Source organism: Vipera berus, assembly GCF_964194415.1.
Source record: "Vipera berus genome assembly, chromosome: Z".
Lineage (NCBI taxonomy): Eukaryota > Metazoa > Chordata > Lepidosauria > Squamata > Viperidae > Vipera > Vipera berus.
Genome location: NC_138205.1, coordinates 130381828 through 130403059, shown reverse-complemented (window position 1 = coordinate 130403059; position 21232 = coordinate 130381828). Strand labels below are relative to the sequence as shown.

The 21232-nt window shown below is 44.2% G+C and overlaps 1 protein-coding gene across 4 annotated transcripts in view; it reads left to right on the top strand.

Moving 5' to 3' along the window:
* The window catches only part of CCDC12 (coiled-coil domain containing 12), a gene marked incomplete at its 5' end in the record, with an annotated part of 38195 nt that extends 18712 nt beyond the window's left edge, over window positions 1–19483 (top strand). The window contains 6 exons of one of the 4 annotated variants that reach the window (XR_014028539.1): window positions 5513–5592; window positions 6436–6497; window positions 6596–6630; window positions 7839–7915; window positions 15717–15819; window positions 19206–19483. Coding sequence is in view for 3 of the 4 variants with exons in the window: in XM_081344240.1 (XP_081200366.1) it covers window positions 551–699; window positions 5513–5592; window positions 6436–6497; window positions 6596–6630; window positions 7839–7915; window positions 8790–8869 (483 nt within the window). Of the gene's footprint in view, window positions 1–401; window positions 700–5512; window positions 5593–6435; window positions 6498–6595; window positions 6631–7838; window positions 7916–8789; window positions 9334–15716; window positions 16837–19205 lie in introns of those variants that run through there. The other 3 variants (XM_081344240.1, XM_081344241.1, XM_081344242.1) reach the window with 3 other exon arrangements.
* Window positions 19484–21232: the final 1749 nt, after the last annotated feature.

The following is a 21232-nucleotide window of genomic DNA, read 5'->3' as shown; positions in this document are numbered from 1 at the left end:
CGCTTAGTGACCGAAGTTACAACAGACCCGGAAAAAGGGGCCGTTTTTCACCCTTATGACCACTGCCACATCCCCGTGGTCACTTGATCAAAATTCAGATGCTTGGCAACTGGCTCATACTTATGACAGTCGCAGGGCTGGTCATATGTGATCCCCTTTGCCACTTTCTGACAACAAAGCCAGATTCACTTAACAACCGTGTTACCAACCAGTGCCATGATTCACTTAGCTGTGGGCAAAATTGGGCAAAACTCAACTAAACAACCGTCTTGCTTAGCAGTGGAGATTTCAGGTCCATGATGGTTGTACATTGAGGACTACATGCATCTGGTAGGCACCTTGTACTAAACCCTGGTTTGCATGTCAGTTAAAGCTCTAAAACAGCCTTTCCCAATCTGCTGCCCTCGATAGGTTTAAATTTAGGGCATATAGTAAATTTAGAACTCGCACACATCCACGTTGTGAAGATCTGGGTTGTTGCAAGCTACATGTGTGATTTTGGCTGGATTTCAGGGGACCTCCCCCATTTTCTTTCCGCCACAAACAATAAATGGGGATGTTTATAAATCTAAATCTGCTCATCGGATTGATTCCTACAGGTGGGGCAACCTGTTTCCTTCCGATAAGCTCTCGGATTTTGTCTCCAGTCCAGAGGTCATTAAGAGCCGTTGGAGATGAAAATAAAATCAGCTTTTCAGGGTGTGTGTGAGGATCAAATCTGTTTTAGCAAATTTTTTTTATTTTTTATTTTTGAAATCCTCAAATCTTTTCTGTTAAAATATACTCGCCGAACTGTTAAGAGAGCTACTGAAGGCAGTTTTAGTAAGGTGTGATCTATTAGGTTATGAAATAGAAAATATTTATGAGGTAAAACTAGAATGTGTTTACTAGGCTTATTTTAGACATAATTTGTGTAATGATGCAGTGGAAATTTGGGTTATGGATGCTATTATGGATGTTAAAGGTTAAATTTGAATATTTTAACTAAAAATTAAGAATTAGAATTCAAAACAACATGGACATGCATAAGTAAAAATAGATTGACACATCTAGGTTATTGTATTAGTAAGCTGTGATGTATCAGGATGAGAAAGAGAAATGTTTATGAAATAAAACTAGAATTTACCTATGTATAGGTTTATTTTAGATGTTATAAATTTTGTGTAGTGAAATAAGTGAAATTTGGGTTATGGGTGCTATGTTAGAGGCTAAACTTGAATACTACAATCAAAATTAAAAATTAGGAAAAAATTAAAAAACAGGGTATGGATATGTATACCTAAAAATAGACTGATAATTGTTTTTTAACTGAGCATGTTATTGTTAGAAATTTTCTAGTTTAAGCATGTTATGTTAATTGTTAAGGGAAATAGAGAAGGATAATGTAACCTGAGATGGGTACTAAAAACTCTGTTATTGAACACTTGATTACCCAGTCACCATGATGCTTTCTAAATATTTTCATGTTAAGTTGGAAAACTAATAAAACTTGTTTTACACGCACACACACACACACTTGCTCTGTAGCTGGGAAAGATTACAGGAAATCCTCAGGTTACAAGCACAGCCCCACGTTCCTGGGGTTAAGCAAGAGGGGGGGGGGGTTTAAGTGAGTTGTGCTCAGTTTTATGACCATTCTTGCCACGTTTGTTAAGCGAATCACTGCATCTGTTAAGTTAAAAAGCCCGACATCTTTTAATATATTCAGTGGTGGAGTTCCTATTTTTAAGGGACATTTAAGTAAAAATAAAAAAGCCAGTTTGGTTAAGGTGCTGGCCTAGAAACCAGGAGATGGTAAGTTCTAGTTCCGCCTTAGGCACAAAAGCCAGCTCGATGTTTTTAAGCTAGTGACTAGGAGACACTGAATTCTAGTCCTGTTTTAGGCACCAAAACCAACTGAGTGGCTTTGGGCCAATCACCAGGAGACGGTGAGTTCTAGTTCTGCCTTAGTTATGAAACTGTGCTATGTGACTTTGGGCCAGTCACCAGGAGATGGTGAGTTCTAGTCCCGTCTTAAGTATGAAAGCCTGCTGGCTGACTTTGGACCAATCACCAGGAGACAGTGAGTTCTAGTTCTGCCTTAGTTATGAAACTCTGCTATATGACTTTGGACCAATCACCAGGAGACGGTGAGTTCTAGTTCTGCCTTAGTTATGAAACTCTGCTATATGACTTTGGGCCAGTCACCAGGAGACGGAGAATTCTAGTCCTGACTTTGGCATAAAAGCCTGCTGGCTGACTTTGGACCAATCACCGGGAGACGGTGAGTTCTAGTTCCGCTTTAACCATGAAACCCAACTGGATGACTTGAGATTAGTCCCTCTCTTTCCACCCAGCCCACCTCACGGGGTTGTTGTTATGGGAAAAATAGGAGGAGGATGCAATATTAGCTACATTCACTGTCTTGAGTTACTTATAAAGTAATAAAGGCGGGATAGAAATCTTATAAAATGTTAACGTCCATTTTGCTGTCTGTTCTCTCCCCCCCTTCTCCCCCCCCCCCAGTTTAGCTGTGTTGCCTAATACAGCCAACCACAGTTTAAATCTTTCAAAGACAGGAGTAATCCAATTTTTACCATTTCTTCTAAGTTGCTCTGCATCGGTTGACTTTTAAAACTGATTTTTATCCTATCTGAACTGTTCCTAGCTGAGTCTTATTTTTCTCCTGCCTGGACTTGTGCCTCTTTAAATCCTGATTCTAAATGGAGATAATTTTATTTTTAGTTCTCTCTCTGTTTGTTGCTATTGGCTCCTTTGCGTTGGCCTTAATGAAAAAAAAAGTGTATAACCATTTTTCAGGAATAACGTTCGTTCCAGACTCTGGTTAGTTGTTACGGATTCCTTGACTGCGACAGGCTATCCAAGCGATGTGTTTATGAATTTTGCATGCTCTTTTTTTTTTCTTTCTTTCTTAAAATTAGTCCCAGAACAGGAAGCATTTGCAATCTGGAGAACATTCCAGCCCTACCTCTTTTAGTCTCCAGTTGAGGAAAATCTGAAGAACCAGAATTGTTGTAATTTTTCTAATTTCCTCGGCAAGCTGCCTGTATTCTTCATTCTGCACAGAGGAACGGTGCGCAGGTGATCCCGGTGCCTTGCCTTAAGTGCTGGGAGTCTTGAATGTTGAGGCTTTGGGGAAAGTGCAGAGAAAAGCGACTAGGTTGTTTACTCAGCAGAATTGCAGATGACACTAAGCTGGCAGGAATAGCCAAATACTCCAGCAGACAAGCTCAAGATCCAAAAAGATCTTGACAGACTTGAACAATGGGCCTATCTAACAAAAAGATATTTAATGTGGAGAAAAGCAAAGTTTTACACCTAGGCAGGAAAAGCCAAAAGAAGCAAGTACAGATTGGGCGGGAGCTGGCTCGATAGTAGTAACTGTGAGAGGGACCTCGGAGTCCTAGTGGACAGTCACTTGACCGTGAGCCAGCCATGTGGCAGTAGCCAAAAAAGCCAATGCAGTCCTGGCTGCATTAACAGAGGGATAGAATCAAGATCATGTGAAGTCTTAGTACCACTTTATAAAGACTTAGCAAGGCCACCTTTGGAATACAGCATCCAGTTTTGGTCACGGTATCGCGAAAAAGACGAGGCTTTGGAAAAAGTGCAGGGAAATGCAACTAAGATGATTAAAGGCCTGGAGACTAAAACACATGTAGAACGGTTGAAAGACTTGGGTATGGCCAATCTAGAGAAAAGAAGGACTAGGAGGGACACGATAGCAGTGTTCCTGTCATGGTTCTGATAGATGAGACCCATTAAAGCAGAACTCTTGAGGCTTTCCTCTAAGAACATGTTTATTGGTTACCAAGCATCGGCATTATCAAAAGTGAAACCAAAACTAAAGTTCCCTCCAAAAGTAACAGTATGACAAAGTTAAAATTCCCAGCCGTTTCCCACTAAAACAGTTTGGCGGGCTTTCTAACATTAGGCTCAAACCCCCCCCAGCCGAGGGAATAGAAATGACCTTGGTTCCCATGGGATAGAGAATTGTTTAGGCTAGCATAACACTTCCCATTCCTCCCCCCCAATCGTGTGATAACCGAAAAAGAGCAAGATGGCTTCAGCCAGGTTCGTTGCAGAGTTGACACTTCCAGTATTTGAGGGGCTGCCCCCAAAGAAGAGTGGTGTGTGTGTATGTGTGACAACCTCTTCTCCAAAGCACCCAAATGCAGGACAAGAAGCAACGGATGGAAACTGATCCAGGAGAGAAACAACCTGGAACTAAGGAGAAACTTCCTAACAGTTGAGGACAATCAACCAGTGGAACAGAAGTTGTGGCTGGTCCATCACTGGAGGCTTTTAGGAAGAGACTGGACAGCCACCTGTCTGGAATGGTAGAGGATCTCCTGTTAGAGCAGGGGGATGGACTAGAAGACCTCCAAGGTCCCTTCCAGCTCTGTTCCAATTGAGAATCCTACTGTGCTGCCATTGTAGGTTGTAAGTAAGGAAGGACTATTGGAAGCTGCAGAGAAGCTCGACAAAAGGGCAATGTCTCCATCTAGTGTACAGTGTGAGCATTGCAGTCCACTCGTACAAGGATCCATTCTGTGCATGGACCAAGACTGGGTTTACTCACCCAGGAGTAAACGGTCTGGAGTTGGATGGGATTCATTTCTTTTTATTGAATCTTTTTCTTATTTCTATTTTATTCAGAAGAGTAAAATGCAGACTTCCCAAAACAAGTAAACGGAGACAAAACAGAGCTATAAAAGAATGTTTTAAAAAATGAATTAAAAAGAACACAAGACGGAAACATGAGTTACTTCCCACACACACACACACACACACTTGTATCACTGACAAATCTGTTACAAAAATAATACAGGTAGTCCTCGACTTACAACCATTTATTTATGACCGAAGTTACAATGGCACAGAAAAAAGGGACTTGGGACCGTTTTTCACACTTTCAACCGTTACAGCATCCCCATGGTCATATGATCAAAATTTGGACGCTTGGCTCATATTTATGACGGTTGCAGTGTCCTGGGGTCATGTGATACCCTTTTGCGACCTTCCGTTGAGCAAAGTCAACGAGGAAACCACGTTCATTTAACAACCATGTGACTTAACAGCTGCTTAGCAACGGTAGCAAGAAAGGTTATAAAATGGGGCAAAAGTCACTTAACAGCCATCTCGCTTAGTGACAAATTTTGGGCCCAATTGTCGTTAAGTTGAGGACTACCTATAGGGTTGGTAGCAAAGCAAGAACGGGGAGTCCTTGACTTACGATGGCAATTGGGACTGGAATGTCCGTCACTAAGTGATGCAGTATTAAAGCGTGACTGCATTGTTCAGTGACTGGAATCCCCGACGTCTCGGTTGCCACCATTAATTGAATCCCGCAACCGAGTCGTTGGGGAAGCCAGTGGGAAATCGCAAGTCCAAAGTGGGCTGCCGGCTTCAGCCAGGCGCAAGTGCCTCAAATACAGCAGCGCAGCTTCGTTGGTGGACGGAGGCTGCACTCTCTCCTAACCCCCTTTCTTTCCTTTCTTCTCTTTTTTAGGGAGCTGAAGTTGCGGAATTACATCCCTGAAGATGTGGAGCTGAAGGAAAGGGTGGTGGCCAACGCCAAGCCGGCTTCAGGTAGCTCAGCAGGGGAGGCAAGTGGTCAGTCTGCCTTGGCCAGGCCTATCCAGCAACAGCCAACCAGGAATCCAGCAAAGGAGAAGCAGTGTCTCCTCTTTCTCTCTCTCTCTTTCTCCTTCTCTGCCTCACCTTTTTTTCCTGCTCCTCCTCGTCTATCTTCTCCTTGTCTTTCTTTCTTTCTCTCTCTCTCTCTCTCTCTCTCTCTCTCTCTCTCTCTCTCTCTCTCTCCCTTTCTCTTTCTTTCTCTGTCTCCCTCTCTCTCTCCCTCACCTTTTCCTCCTCCTTGTCTGTCTTCTTACCTTTCTCTTTCCCTTTCTCCTTTTTCATCTCTTCCTCCTTCTGTATCTTTCTCCTTCCCCTTGTCTGTCGACTCCTTCTGCAGCTTTTCTATTTCTCCTTTTCCATCTTCTTCTTCCCTTCTCCTCTCCTCCATCATCTTCTTCTCTTCCATCTTCTCCTCTTCTGCCACTTTTCCCTTCCCTGTACCAGAAAGAAACAGAGGCCTTATTTTGAGTCTTCCTCCTGGAGGACAGAGAAGGGCTGATGCCCTACCTCCAACCTGGCTTGCTGTGTTTTTCCTCCCCGGCATGTGTTTTTTTCCAAGGGTCTCCCTTCTCTTCTAACCCGCTGCCCCTCCCCTCGTGCCGGGCCCTGCAGTTCCCATGTCTGGAGGGTGCCCGCTTGCAGACGGCTGCCTCAATTCTTGACGCTTTCTAGGGAAACAGCCCCCATTGGGCCTTCTGTTCAGGGGACCCGCTTGGCACCCACACGGACAATGGGCGGCTAATCTTTTACCCCCTTCCTCTCCCATCTGCCACTGTGGTTTCCTCCCCTCTCTAGTGGAAGACAAGGTGAAGGAGCAGCTAGAGGCAGCTAAACCGGAGCTGATCATTGAAGAAGTGGTAAGGCCTTCTCGGATAAGACTCTTACTGGAAAGTGGCTCTTAAGAAGAGGAGGGGCTTCCTCATTAACACCTCCCCTTTGTTTTCGTCCTTTCTAGGACCTGGCAAATCTTGCCCCCAGGAAGCCCGACTGGTGAGTAGGAACGTTCATCTCCACGTGCAGCACAGCTAAGATTTGCAATTTAAAGGCCTTCCCAAACTTCCTGAGTTTTCTGTGGGGCAGTTGTGCTCTTTATGTGCATTTGTGATAGGTGCCAAACACCAGGTCTGCACATGAAGGTTCAACTACACTGATTTATCCCTGAAAGCCTGTGCACAGGAAGCTTTCAACTAAACTGATCTATTGCTGAAAGCCTTGCACAGGAATCTTTCAACTTAACTGATGTCTTGCTAAAACCCTACACGCAGGAATCTTTCAACTTAACTGATCTATTGCTAAAACCCTACATGCAGGAGTCTCTCAACTAAACTGATCTATTGCTGAAGGCCTGGGCAGGGGAAGCTTTCAACTTTTAACTGATTTATTGCTGAAAACCTGTGCACAGGAATGTTTCAACTTAACTGATCTATTGCTGAAAGCCTGTGCACAGGAATCTTCTCAACTTAACTGATCTATTGCTAAAACCCTATACACAGGAGTCTTTCAACTAAACTGATCTATTGCTGAAGGCCTGTGCATGGGAAGCTTTCAACTTAACTGATCTATTGCTGAAAGCAAAACACAGGAACCTTTCAACTCAAATGATCTGTTGCTAGATGCCTCTGCACAGGAACCTTCCAACTAAACCCATCTATTGCTGAAAGCCCTTGCACGAGAATCTTCTCGATTGCGCGCTCAGCACCTGCCAGGAGTTAGAAAAGGGTCAACGGCACTTTAGGAGCGTTGGACTTAGTTCTCCTGTGACTACACAGGGATAGTAGGAGGATCCCACTTTTTGCTCCGGTTCCTTGAGGTTCTACTCCTTCTCCGATTGGAGGAGAACTGTGGATAAGGATAAGTGATGATGTTGGTGACCTTATCCGTCCAATTGTGTCCAGCTCTTGGCGATTCTCCAGGCCAGGTCTCTCCACATCTTCTTGAACTACTACTTTGAGTTGTTCTATGCTCCGGCTGGCGTCAGCTCTGATGACATCCAGGCACCGTGGTGTTTTTTTGGCGGCCTGCTTTTCCTTTCACCGCTAACTCTTCCAAGCATGTGTAGGATTGTAACTCTGAGCTAAACTGGCATTTAAAGAGTGGATAGGGAGTAACGGAAGGGACCCAGGAGGTCTTCTACTCCAGCCCCTTGGAGCTTTGATAGCCTTCATTCATCCCCCCTCCCCATTTCTCTCATTTCCCAGGGACCTAAAGCGAGACGTGGCCAAAAAACTGGAAAAGTTGGAAAAGCGAACACAGAGGGCCATTGCTGAGCTGATCCGTGAGTCTGGTCTGGGGGTGTGTGTATAGAAACGTAGGAGCATCCAGGTGTCACATGATCCCCTTTAGCGACCTGAGGACCTAATGGGGAAGCCAGATTTGCTTAACAACCGTGTGACTTAACTGCAGGGATTCCCTTAACAACTGTGGCAAGGAAGGTCGTAAAATGTGGCACTGAACAACTGTCTTGTTTAGCGATGGAAACTTGGGACTCCGTTGTGATAAGTCAAGGATGTGTAAGTGTAAAACAGAGTGTATTTAGCAGTCTAAGAGAGGCTGGATTGCTTCATTGGCCTGATCACTACTGTATGAAAAATGGAGATACAGGCAGTCCTCAGCTTACGACCACAATTGAGCCAATAATTTCTGTCGTTAAGTGAGACAGTTATTAAATGGGTTTTCCCCCATTTTACAACCTTCCTTCCCACAGTTGTTAAGCGAATCTTTGCATTGTTAAGTTAGTCACACGGTCGTTAAATGAATCCGGCTTCCGCATTGACTTTGCTTGACAAAGAGGTTGCAAAAGAAGGATCACGTGACTCCAGGACACTGCGAGGGTCATAAGTACGAGTCAGTGGCCAAGCATCCGAATTTTGATCACGTGACCAGGGGGATGCTGCAACGGTCGTAGGTCTGAAAAACTGGTCACAGTCACTTTTCGTAAGTTCAAACGGTCACCGAACAAACGGTCGTAAGTCGAGAACTACCTATACTAGGAAGTTTGCGGCCAGTTGTCCAGTTCGTTTTATAGGGATGAACCAACTTGGGGTGTCTTGAAGCTTCTGTCAGGGTGTGTTTTGGTGGGCCACCTGTTTTGAGGTTCAAAGGACCTACCACGGTCTCCATGAGGTCCATCTGCTTGATTCTGCCTGCAGGAGAACGCTTGAGAGGCCAGGAGGAAGAGTTGGCCTCTGCCGTCGATTCGGCCAAGCAGGAAGACAGTGACTCGGACTGAGGCGCCTTGCAGAAATGAGATTCCTTGGGTCCATCCTGGAGACCTTCATGAGAACATCCCATCGTGGTGGACCCAAGCTTCCCGGACCAACAAGGGTGCAATTCATCCCTGCAAAGAAAACTCCAAATTCTTTCTACAAACGCCCATCTTGTTCCCCGAAACTTCTGCCTTAACCGGCAGAAGAAGAGACAAAAGTCATGAGTCTCTTGGCTTGGCTACTACTTCTTCTTCACCTTGGGACCTAGAGCCACCTGGGCCTCTTCAGAGGTAACGGAAAAACCCAGGAAAAACGTCAACCTAGCAAGATGGGAGGATTTGATACGGACTCTGGCACTGATCTTCGGTGTGACTTGCTGAGCGGATTGGGCATCCGTTTTTTTTTTTAAATTCCCCCCCCCAAATGTTTATTTTTCTATTTCCAAAGTTCAAATACAAAATAAAGAGGGGGGAAAAGGTGGCAACGAGCTAGCAACAGCCTGATGTTAAAAATTTAAAAACTTACACAAAAAAAAGAGATGTCAAAATATATCAAGAAAAAAAAGCCGAACGGACCGACAATTGTGTTGAATTTCTTATTTTCCACATCAGTTCTTTTTCAACCTCAGCCATTTTGAAGATGAATGGACTTCAACTCCCAGAATTCCACAGCCAGCTATAGCTGGCTGGGGATTTCTGGGAGTTGAAGTCCACACATCTTCAAAGTGGCTGAGGTTGAGAAACACTGTTTTAAAGCAACAAATTTTCTTGCTTTGCCTCCAAAAGCCCAACCTTCAGTGTGTGTGTGTGTGTGTGTGTGTGTACCTGAAAAATCCATGTTGTGTTCCCCCTGCCTTTTCAGCAACTTTGTGGTGGGCTGGTTTCTTGAGGGTCAATCCTACTTTTTATACTTTAAATAACTCCTACTTCATCCAGTTCTCAGCATATAAAATACAGAGGAAATTGTCAAATGTCACTTATTAAGAGGTGTGTGTGTGTGTGTGTGTGTGTGTGTCCTTCCTGGCGTACAGGAAAGACATTACAAATTTTCTAGATTTCCCCAGTCAAAATGTACATGACACACCAGGCTGTGTTGCGTGGAGGAAATTTGTTTCTTTGGTAATAAAATGTTCCCCAAGCGATTTGCATTTGTCTCATCTGAGCTATCAAATCTTGTCACTGAGTTTGGCTGAATTGGGAAAAGAAAACAGCATTTTGGATGTTTTCCTGTTACTTTTTTTTCTCTTTTTTTGACTGCATGGATGGTTCACAGCCGACCTTTTTACCTCAGCTTAACGTCCACAACAGAACCCAACACTTCTATTGCTAAGCCAAACGGTTGCTAAGTGAATTTTGCCCCATTTGACAACCCTTCTTGCTACAGTCGCTAACTGAATCACTGCAATAGTTATAGTAACACGGTCGTTAAGTGAACCGGGTTTCCCCCGTTGACTCTGGTTGTCAGAAGGCCGCAAAAGGGGGCCGCGTGAACCACCGACATAAATACAAGTCAGTGGCCAAGCGTCTGAATTTTGATCAGGTGAGGGATGCTGCAACGGTCATAAGTGTGAAAAACAGTCGTAAGTCACTTTTTTCAGTGCCATTGTAACTTTGCTCACTAAAGAAACGGTTGTAAGCCGAGGACTGCCTTCTATTTACTTGCCTACCTTCTTTTCCTTCTCTTTCTCCTCCTCCCTTTTTAATTTTAATTTTATTTTTTTTTGCAATTTCTTGTTTCTCCCAGGGAATTCTTCAAGCTGTTTCATCCTGGCTGTGCAGGTGTCCCAGGTTGTTGTTGTCTCCCCCCCCCCCGCACTATTGGTTAAAATGTGAGGAAAACCCCCAGAAGTTTTCAAGTTTTGTTATCTGTAAAAAAGACACTCTAGCTGCATTTTCCCCTGGTTTAAATTGAGTGCAGGTAGTCCTCGAATTACGACAGTCTGTTTAGTAACCGTTCGAAGTTACAACGGCACTGAAAAAAGTTACTTAGCACCGTTTTTTACACACACACAGTTTTTAAGGAGAGACTGGACAGCCGTTTGTCCGAAATGGTATAGGGTTTCCTGCCTGAGCAGAGGGTTGGACTAGATGACCTCCAAGGTCCCTTCCAACTTGTTGTTACTACTACTATTACTACTACTACTACTACATATGATTATTGCAGCACCCCCATGGTCACGTGATCAAAATTCAAACGCTTGGCAACTGATTCACATTTATGACGGCCTTCTGACAAGCAAAGTCCATGGGGAAGCCAGATTCACTTAACAACCGGGGGGGGGGGGAGACTAGCAACTGAGGTAATTTAAGTTTTAAGTCGAATCACTTTAACAAGAAAGGTAGTAAAACAGGGAAACTCGCTTAACAACTGTCTTGCTTAACAAATTTTGGGCTCCATTGTCGCCATAAATCGAAGATTACCTATATTACATTTCAAAAATGAGCTTGGCGTATCTTAGAAACTCCAGCATCCTGGTAATTTGGATATTAGCCAACCCAGAAGACTAGGCCAACTTCTGAATGGGAGCTGTTTTTGTTTTTGCATACCTAGCTGGGATTTTGAATACGCCCTTATGTAAGTCGCCTTACTTTTAAGTCATTGGTTTTCAGTGCAACTTTGAAAACAGACCGGCATCGAATTTTTGTCTGCCCAAAGCGTTACAGGTAGTCCTCAATTTACGACCTATGGTTGCTAAGTGAACTGTCATACATTGAGGACTACCTGTAACGCTTTGGGCAGTCAAAAAATTCGATGCTGGTCTGTTTTGGTGACTTTGAGACGACATTACTTTTCAAGTTCACCCAGCCTTTAATCAAGAGGAAAATAAATACTATCCAAGGGTTAAAATTACACACAGGGTTACACAATGCCACGCTTACAAGGGGAGAGAGACTGTAAGAAGGGAAACATCACCTAATTCAAAGAGGATTGCACACCTGAGAGAAAATGTATTTAATTTCAGGTATTTAAATTGGCAGGAAGATTTAGAAAATCTGGGGTTTTTGTAATGAGTCAGGTTAACAACTCAGGGTGCACAACACATATTGTACACAACAAAATGTACTGGAGTTAAATCTGGCACTTTTGTTTCCTCAACCACCCCAAGACAAATGATTGAAGGCCTGAACCAGAAATGAAACCTAGAGGGTTGTGTGAATCCACCCATTGAGACGCAGGAAGGCGTGTTCTATACAGGAAGTCCTTGACTTAAGACTGACAACTGAGCCCAATATTTATGTTGCTAGGCGAGACGTTTGTTAAGTTACCTACCTGGAAGTTTTGTAAGAAGAGATTAGACAACCATTTGTTTAAAATGGTATAGGGTTTCCTGCCTGAGCAGGGGTTGGACTAGATGACCTCCAAGGTCCCTTCTGTTCTATTCCTTATTCCATATTCCATTCCATTCCATTCATTTCTATATTCTACTCCACTCCATTCCATTCCATATTTTCTATTTTATTCTATTCTATTCCATTCCACTCCACTCATTCCATATTTTCTATTCTATTCTATTCTATTCTATTCTATTCTATTCTATTCTATTCTATTCTATTCTATTCTATTCTATTCTATTCTATTCTATTCTATTCTATTCTATTCTATTCTATTCTATTCTATATTTTCTATTCTATTCTGTTGTATAATTTCTATCCTATCCTATCCCATCCTTAGCTACTCATGGTTTACCTCAAAGGAAACAAGATTACTACAGGCAGGGCTCAAATGCAGTCAGGGCCAGACTTTCTATGGCCAAGTGAAGCGATCATTCAGTGAGTCACACCCAATTTTACAACCGTTTCCCACTTTGTTAAGCAAGTCACCCCAGTTCAGTGAATCACACAGTTGCCAAGCGAATCCAGCTTTCTCTATTGACTTCACTTGTCAGAACCAGCTGGGACGGTTCGCAAAGGCTGAGCACGTGACCCTGAAACCGTCATAAATGCGAGCCAGTGGCCAAGCATCCGAATTTTGACCCTATGACCCCGGGATGCTGCAACCGTCATAAATACACAATAGTTGCTAAGCGTCCAAATTTTAACCTTGTGCCAGCTTGGGGATGCAAGATGGTTGTAAGTGCGAGGATTGGTCATAAGCCACATTTTCAGCACTGTTGGGACTTTCAGTGGTCACCAAACGAAGAGTTGTAAGTTGAGGACTTCCTGCGATACCAGCAGAAGTTGAAAAAGTATTCAGATAAACTTAAGAATCGGTCCTAGATGTTTACTAAGAAAACTACAAATGTCCTGATGTCACCAGGAGTCACGTTAGCTTAGCCCAGCTTACTCCCAAACCCTGATTCACCAGGAAACTCATCCACATTTCCCTCATGAACGTTGACCCTGCTTCCTCTTCTCTAACCCAGTGATGGTTAGAGAAGATTGCTAGCATCTTTTCATCTCGCTGAGATGTTGCTTCAAGGAGAGAAGCAACCAGGAACTAAGGAGAAACTTCCTGACAGAACAATTAACCAGTGGAACAACCTGCCTCCAGAAGTGGTGAATGCTCCAACACTGGAGGTTTTTAAGAAGAGACTGGACAGCCATTTGTCTGAAATGGTATGGGTTCTCCTGCCTGAGCAGGGGGTTGGACTAGATGACCTCCAAGATCCCTTCCAACTTTATTATTGTTATTAAAGTTCTCCTCCATGCCCCTTTCTCAAGTTCTTTCAGGGCCGGGAGAACAAGATCCAGGTTGGGGTGGAGATGGTTTAGCTAGCAGGACTCAGAAATAATCCTTGGTGCTGTCCTGTCGTGCAAACAATGACTTCTTGGCTTGGATGTTGCAACACCAGGGTGGGGTGATCTGAAGACAAACCGTGAGTCATGATCCTTGTAGGCCAGAAGGTAGCTTAGCTGGTGACGTCTGGAATTGCAGATTGCAGCACTTCCCTTGCCGAATTCTTTCCGGCTGACCAGCCCAGGGATCGGGCAGGTCCATAAATGTGTGAGGAGAACCGAGAAGGAGTTCACAACTGTGATCCAGGAGAGTTGTGGGTTTCATCCAGGATTAGGAGCAACCATGAAGGCTTCTTGGCTCGTCTTGGTGGTGTTGGCCGGCCTCTCGCTTCTCCTGACGGCCCGCTCCGAAGATGCCCCACCTGCCTCTGGAGCACCTGAGGTGGTGACGCCCCATTCTGAGCATCTGCCCGTAAGTGTGGACCTCTTGCGGAGATTGTGTTAGAAGTTCAGCAAAGGTGTGCGTTAGAAAAAAAAATGAGAAAAAAACTGATTATGGGTGTGGAACAGTTGACCTACCAGGAAAGACCTCGTTTACTTACTAGGCATCTATTCTTTGGAAAGAAAGACTCTGAATGCAGGTAGTCCTCGACTTACGACCAAAAGTAAGCTCTGTTGTTAAGTGAGAGCGCTTAAGTGAGTTTTGCCCCATGTTAGGACTGTCCTTTCCAAATATTGAGCAAGTCCATTATGTATCACGCCTTTGCTGGTAGTCCTCAACTTACGGCAACAATGGGGCACGTAGGACGGTCGCATAGTCGCAGGGTCACGTGATCTCCTGACAAGCGGAGTCAGTCACGAAGCCCAGGTTCACTTAACAATGGTGTGACCAGCGTTTCCATCCTTAAGCAAGGGAGTTGTTGAGTCTGTCCCATCCAATTTTGCAACCATTTTGCCATGGTTTTTAGCAAATCACTGCGGTTGTTAAGCGAATCACATGGCTGTTAAGTGAATCCGGCCTCCTCCATTGACTTTGCTTGTCACAAGCCAGCTAGGAAGGTCATAAGTGGTGATCACTTGACCCCGGGACCCCACAACTGTCATAAATACACACTGGTTGCCAAGCACCCAAATTTTGATCATGTCACCATGGAGATGCTACAATGGTTGTAAGTATGGAAAAACAGTCATAACTCACTTTTTTCAGTGCCGTTGTAACTTTGAACGGTCGCTAAGTGAACTGTTGTAAGTTAAGGACTACTTGTATTTATTTTCTATGGTCTTGCAAACTCCATGCATGCTTGTTGGGGAGCGAAATATTGTGAATGGCATCTGAAAATTTGCACACACACACACACACACACACACACACACCTTTTCTAAGAATAGAATGGAATAGAATAGATATGGAATGGAATATGGAATGGAACGGAATTGTAGAATAGAATAGAATAGAATAGAATAGAATAGAATAGAATAGAATAGAATAGAATAGAATAGAATAGAATAGAATAGAATAGAATAGAATAGAATAGAATAGAATAGAAAATATGGAATGGAATATGGAATGGAGTGGAATGGAATAGAATATGGAATGGAATATGGAATACAATAGGAATGGAATGGAATATGGAATGGAATACTGTAGAATAGAATAGAATAAAAAATGGAATGGAATGGAATGGAATTGTAGAATAGAATAGAATAGAATAGAATAGAATAGAATAGAATAGAATAGAATAGAATAGAATAGAATAGAATAGAATAGAATAGAACAGATTAGAATTAGAATTAAATGGAATGGAATGGAGTGGAATGGAGCTGGAATGGAATGGAAACAATAGAATAGAACAGAATAGAACAGAATAGAATAGAATAGAATAGAATAGAATAGAATAGAATAGAATAGAATAGAATAGAATAGAATAGAATAGAATATGAAATGGAATGGAATATGGAATATGGAATATGGAATATGGAATGGAATGGAATTGCAGAATAGAATATAATATAATAGAATGGAATGGAATGGAATAGAATAGAGCTGGTGGGGACCTTGGAGATCATCTAGTCCAGCCCCTTGCTCGAGCAATAGAACCTGCCTATACCAAGACCGGAAGGAAACTCCTCGCCCCATTTTTTTTAAAAAAATTCCTCTCTTCTGACTCCTCTCTCATCATTCTTTCCAATCCAGATTGAAGCGTCCAGAATCTCCAAAGCTTGGTGGAAGAAATTTATCCAGGAAAGCCAGAGGCAGCTGCAGACCCCCAAACCTGGAGCCTTCGGCCCCTTAAGTGGTAACAATCCCAAATGACGGATATGCCAGGGATACTCCCACAATGCCTTGCAACCTGAACCTCTGTGTGTGTGTGTGTGTGTTAGGAAGGACCAATCCAATCGCTCTTACTTCTCACACGGGCTGGACCCCACCATGGAGGCTTCACGGACCCTCCTTTGCTTTTTTATTTCAGCATCTTGCTTTGTGTTATCCAACAGCCATCAAATTCCATTTCTCTCTGATTGTTATGCAACCATTTGTTTAGTGACCGTCCTGAGTTAGAACGGCGCCAAAAAAAGGGAACTTAACGACCGATCCTCACAATTACGACCGATGCATCATCCTCAACAAGACACACGGTCAAAATCTGGGTGCCTGGCAACTGCTCAACGTTTTCAGTGGTTGCAGCGTCTCAAGAGATCCATTTTGTGGCCTTCCCAGCTGGCTCCTGGGAAGGAAAATCGACGGGGGAAGCCAGACTCGCTTAATGGCCACGTGATTAGCATAACGACTGCAATGATTCCCTTAAGAACTGTGGCAAAATGGGTTGCGAAATCGGGTGCGACTCACTTAAACCTTGCTTAAAGCTGGCCTCGATTGTGGCCGTAAACCGAGGACTACTTGTAGGTGAGTGAGCCCAACTCAGTGGAGGAAGCCAGCTTCGCTTAACGACCACATTCGCTTAACAACTGCAGTGATTCGCTTAACAATCGAATCGTGGGGAAAAAATTCGTGGAAAAATTGGGTGTTTAATCAGTTAATAACACCTCGCTTAACAACTGAAAGGCTGGCCTCAGTTGTGGGTGTGAGTGAACCCAAAGCGCAACATGTGAATGGGATAGAAAGAGCCACTTTTCCTAGTGCCAAACAGTCACTAAATGAACAGTCGTAAGTCAAGGACTACCTGTATCCAGAAAGGGGACTTATTAGATCAGTTTCTCAAACTTGGCCGCTGTGAGGTGTGTGGACTTCAGCTACAGATGGACTTTCTCTAAATGTGATATTTAAATCAATAAAATTTATGAAGGTTATATGTTCCATACTACACTCTCAACTGGTTTTCTTCTTTTTGCCTTTGACATGATGATAATAACTCTGGTTTAACTATTCTCGGCCTTTCCAAGCGATGCCCCTAACTCTTGGAAGATGGCATCTCAGTTTATTTAAACCAGGGTTTTACTATCCTGGCAACTTGATGTCTGACGTTCAATTCCCAGAATCCGCCAGCGAGCCATGCTTTAAGAGGGGAGGACTTCCACTCCCATAATCCCCCAGCCGGCATGTTTAAGAGGGGAGGATTTCAACTCCCAGAATCCCCCAGCCAGCCATGCTTTAAGAGGGGAGGACTTCCACTCCCAGAATCCCCCAGCCGGCATGTTTAAGAGGGGAGGATTTCAACTCCCAGAATCCCCCAGCCAGCCATGCTTTAAGAGGGGAGGACTTCCACTCCCAGAATCCCCCAGCTGACATGCTTTAAGAGGGGAGGACTTCCACTCCCAGAATCCCCCAGCCAGCCATGCTTTAAGAGGGGAGGACTTCCACTCCCAGAATCCCCCAGCCAGCCATGCTTTAAGAGGGGAGGACTTCAACTCCCAGAATCCCCCAGCCAGCCATGCTTTAAGAGGGAAGGACTTCAACTCCCAGAATCCCCCAGTCAGCATCCTTTAAGAGGGGTGGACTTCAACTCCCAGGATTCCCTAACCAGCATGCTGGATAGGCAATTCTGGGTATTGAAATTTGCACCTGCTGGCTGGGGAACTCTGGGAATCAAAGTCCAAATATCCTCTCTGGGGTATCCTAGGACTTCATCCATCCATTCATGGGGAATTCTGGGAGTTGAAGTCCATACACCTTAAATTTCCCATTTTTTTAAAAAAAAAACCTCTGCTCTAAACATCTGCATTTTCCCTGCTGTGCAGCAGCGTCCATGCCAACCGTCGTTGCTCGGATGCCTTCATGCTGGCTCTAGGAAGCTTAGCCAGGTGGAAGCTGGTTGTTCCCCCGCTGCCCAACAGGTGCAGTGGGCTTCACACGCTGGGAAGATGGAGAAATACTCTAAAAAGTCAGTTAAAAATAAATAGATCCTGTTTTTTGCCCCCAGCCAAAACTGCCGTATGTTGTGTGATTCCACCCCCCCCCCAGCCCAACCTTGTCCGTTAAACCTCCAGGTTCCTCAATCCCCATGTGGGGACCCGGTCCTTCCCCTTCCTGCCCCCCTCCCTCCGAGAACTTCCTTCCCTTTTTAAGGAGATCTTCAGATGATCTCTTGAATCTGCCTTCCTGGTCGTCACCTTCTCCGGCCAGAGAGGTTTCCACCGTCCCTGAGGAGCTGCATTTCCGACTGCGGGGATCATGCGGGGTGTGTGGGTGCTACTGGCCATGCTGCTGGTGCTGACCTGGGCTGGGACTCTGCCGGAGACGACCCAACCTGGGGTCCTGCGAGGAGCAGAAGGCGACCCAGAGCTTTCTGCCGGAGGACCCATGCCGGTGAGCACATCTGTCAGGATTTGATCTCAGAACCCTGACCTGCTTTGCTCACTTTGGGGGCACTCTTCAGAAATGCTTTCCCTAACTCAGGTTGAGTTTTCCACATTCACCCTGGAAGGATGGGAGTCCTTCCGCCCTCCCCCCCAAAAACAGGGGACAGTGGGTTTGTAGGGGGAAAGTTAGCGTGAAAATAAGCCAAGAATGCTGGTTTGTTCATGTGATGTATTTAATCTGGTTAGGAGGGACCCAGCATCTGTATTTGTACAACCGTTAGGCTGAATCTCAGCTAGACGGTTTATTGGTCTGGTTTGCAAATGTGCCCAGAGGTAGTCTCCGACTTACGACGACAATTGAGTCCCAAATTTCTGTTGCTAAGTCAGGCAGTGTGAGTTTTGCCCCATTTTACGACCTGTCTTGCCCCATTTGTTAAGCGAATCACTGCAGTTGTGAAGTTAGCCACCCAACCTTTAAAGTGAATCTGGCTTTCCCCATTGACCTTGCCGGTCAGGAAGTCACCAAAGGGGGATCACGTGACCCCAGGACATTGCGACCGTCATAAGTATGAGTCGGTTGCCAAGCCTCTAAATTTTGATCACGTGAGGCCGGGGATGCTGCAGTGGACTGTAAGTGTGAAAAACGGTCGTAAGTCCCTTTTTTCAGCGCTGTTGTAACTTTGAATGGTCACTAAATGAACGGTTGTAAGTTTAGGATTGCTCATGATTGCTTGGCCACAAAGCCCCTCGTAGGTTTTTTTTACAAATGGATGGATTTATCTCCAAACTGAGGAAGGGTCCTTAAGAGCAGGAGCTTGGCCATGGCCTGATGGGGCCCTATTCCCAGCCTCTCCCGGCAGGGGGTTGGGCTAGAAGACCTCCAAGGTCCCCTTCCTGCTCTTATTCAGTTATTCCTCTTTTCCAGGAGATGAAAAATCAGATTTTGCCCAGACAGAAAACCAGGAGGCGATCTTGCAGTTACTACCGATGGGTGAACGGCAAAAAAGTTTATTTCATCCGTCCGGGATGTTTCACAGTCTTGATCTCTGGAGAGATTGACTAGGAGGCCCTTGCTGCACTTGTGGGGTCTTGTGGCACTCACCGCATGCTCTGATGACCTGTGACACAAGGACCGTGGTCCCTTTTCCTGCCATGGGGTGTCATTGTGTGTCTTGCATTTTGCAAAAAAAATAAAATAAATGTTTTGTCTGTATAGTGTTGTTTGGGTTGCAATTTGCCATCCTGGTTAGTCAGTGGCCTTGGGAGTTCTGCATTCGAGTCCTGCCACTAAAGTCAGTCCTTGACTTACTGCCACAATTGAGGCCTGAATTTCTGTTGCTAAGCGAGACGGTTGTTCAGTGGGTTTCGTCCCCATTTTATGACCTTTCTTGCCCCTGGCTGTTAAATGAACAACCGTAGGGATTCAAGTTAGTGTGAAAGTAAGCAGAGAATGCTGGTTTGTTCATGTGAAGCATTTAACCTGGTTAGGAGAAATCCAACATCTGGCAAGAAAGGTCGTAAAATGGAGCAAGGCTCATCTTACAACTGTCTTGCTTAGCAACAGAAAATTTGGGCTCAATTATGGTCATAAGGTCTGCCTGTAATTGCCTCTTTTATTTTTAATCAAACAGAAAAGCAGGGATATAATTTCATAATTAATATATAAAAAGCATCCCCCAAAAATGCTGCTTATGGGGAAATGTGGAGTGGTCTATGGGCAAAATTCCCAATTTTCTTCTTCTTTGGCCAGTTTCTTCTTTGGCCAAAGCAAGGCAAAATGTTTGCTGAATTCGTATTAAATTTTGCGACGAAGAGAATTGAATCGAATCTAGGAAAATAAAAGAGAGTTTCATGATGCCTTTGGCCACTAGAGGGAAGCAGATTTCTTTCTTTCTTTCTTTCTTTCTTTCTTTCTTTCTTTCTTTCTTTCTTTCTTTCTTTCTTTCTTTCTTTCTTTCTTTCTTTCTTTCTTTCTTTCTTTCTTTCTTTCTTTCTTTCTTTCTTTCTTTCTTTCTTTCTTTCCAAAGAGACCTATGACCAGTCCTCATACTAAAACATATAGGGAACGGTTGCTGGAATTGGGTACGTCTTGTTTAATGAAGAGAAGGATGAGGGCGGACATGATAGCAGCGTTCCAATATCTCAGGGGCTGCCCCAAAGAAGAGGGAGTCAAGCTATTCTCCAGAGCACCTGAAGGCAGGACAAGAAGCAACGGATGGAAACTCATCAAGGAGAGAAGCAACCTCGAACTAAGGAGAAACTTCCCGTTAGTGAGAACGATTAACCAGTGGAACAGCTTTGCCTCCAGAAGCGGTGAATGCTCCAACACTGGAAGTTTTTAAGAAGAGACTGGACAGCCATTTGTCTGAAATGGTATAGGGTTTCCTGCCTGAGCAGGGGGTTGGACTAGATGACCTCCAAGGTCCCTTCCAACTACTACTACTACTTCTTCTTCTTCTTCTTCTTCTTCTTCTTCTTCTTCTTCTTCTTCTTCTTCTTCTTCTTCTTCTTCTTCTTCTTCTTCTTCTTCTTCTTCTTCTTATTATTATTATTATTATTATTATTATTATTATTATTATTATTATTATTATTATTATTATTATTATTATTATTATTATTATTATTATTATTATTATTATTATTATTATTATGCCCATCACAGCACCCCCACGGTCACACGATAGAAACCTGTGTACTTGGCAACTGGCATGTGTCTATGATAGGGGGAGGGTGTCCCCCCCACCAGTCACGTAATCCCCATTTGCGACCTTCCCTGCCGGCTTCCCACAGGCCAAGTCCGTGGGGGGAAGCCGGCTCACCTAAAAACTGCAGTGATTCACTTAACAATCATGGCCAATGGTGGGGAAGCAGCCCCTGCTTTTCAGCCAATTAATAAACTGATGGATTCTAGTCCTCAGCTTACGACCACAACTGAGCCCAAAATTTCTGTTG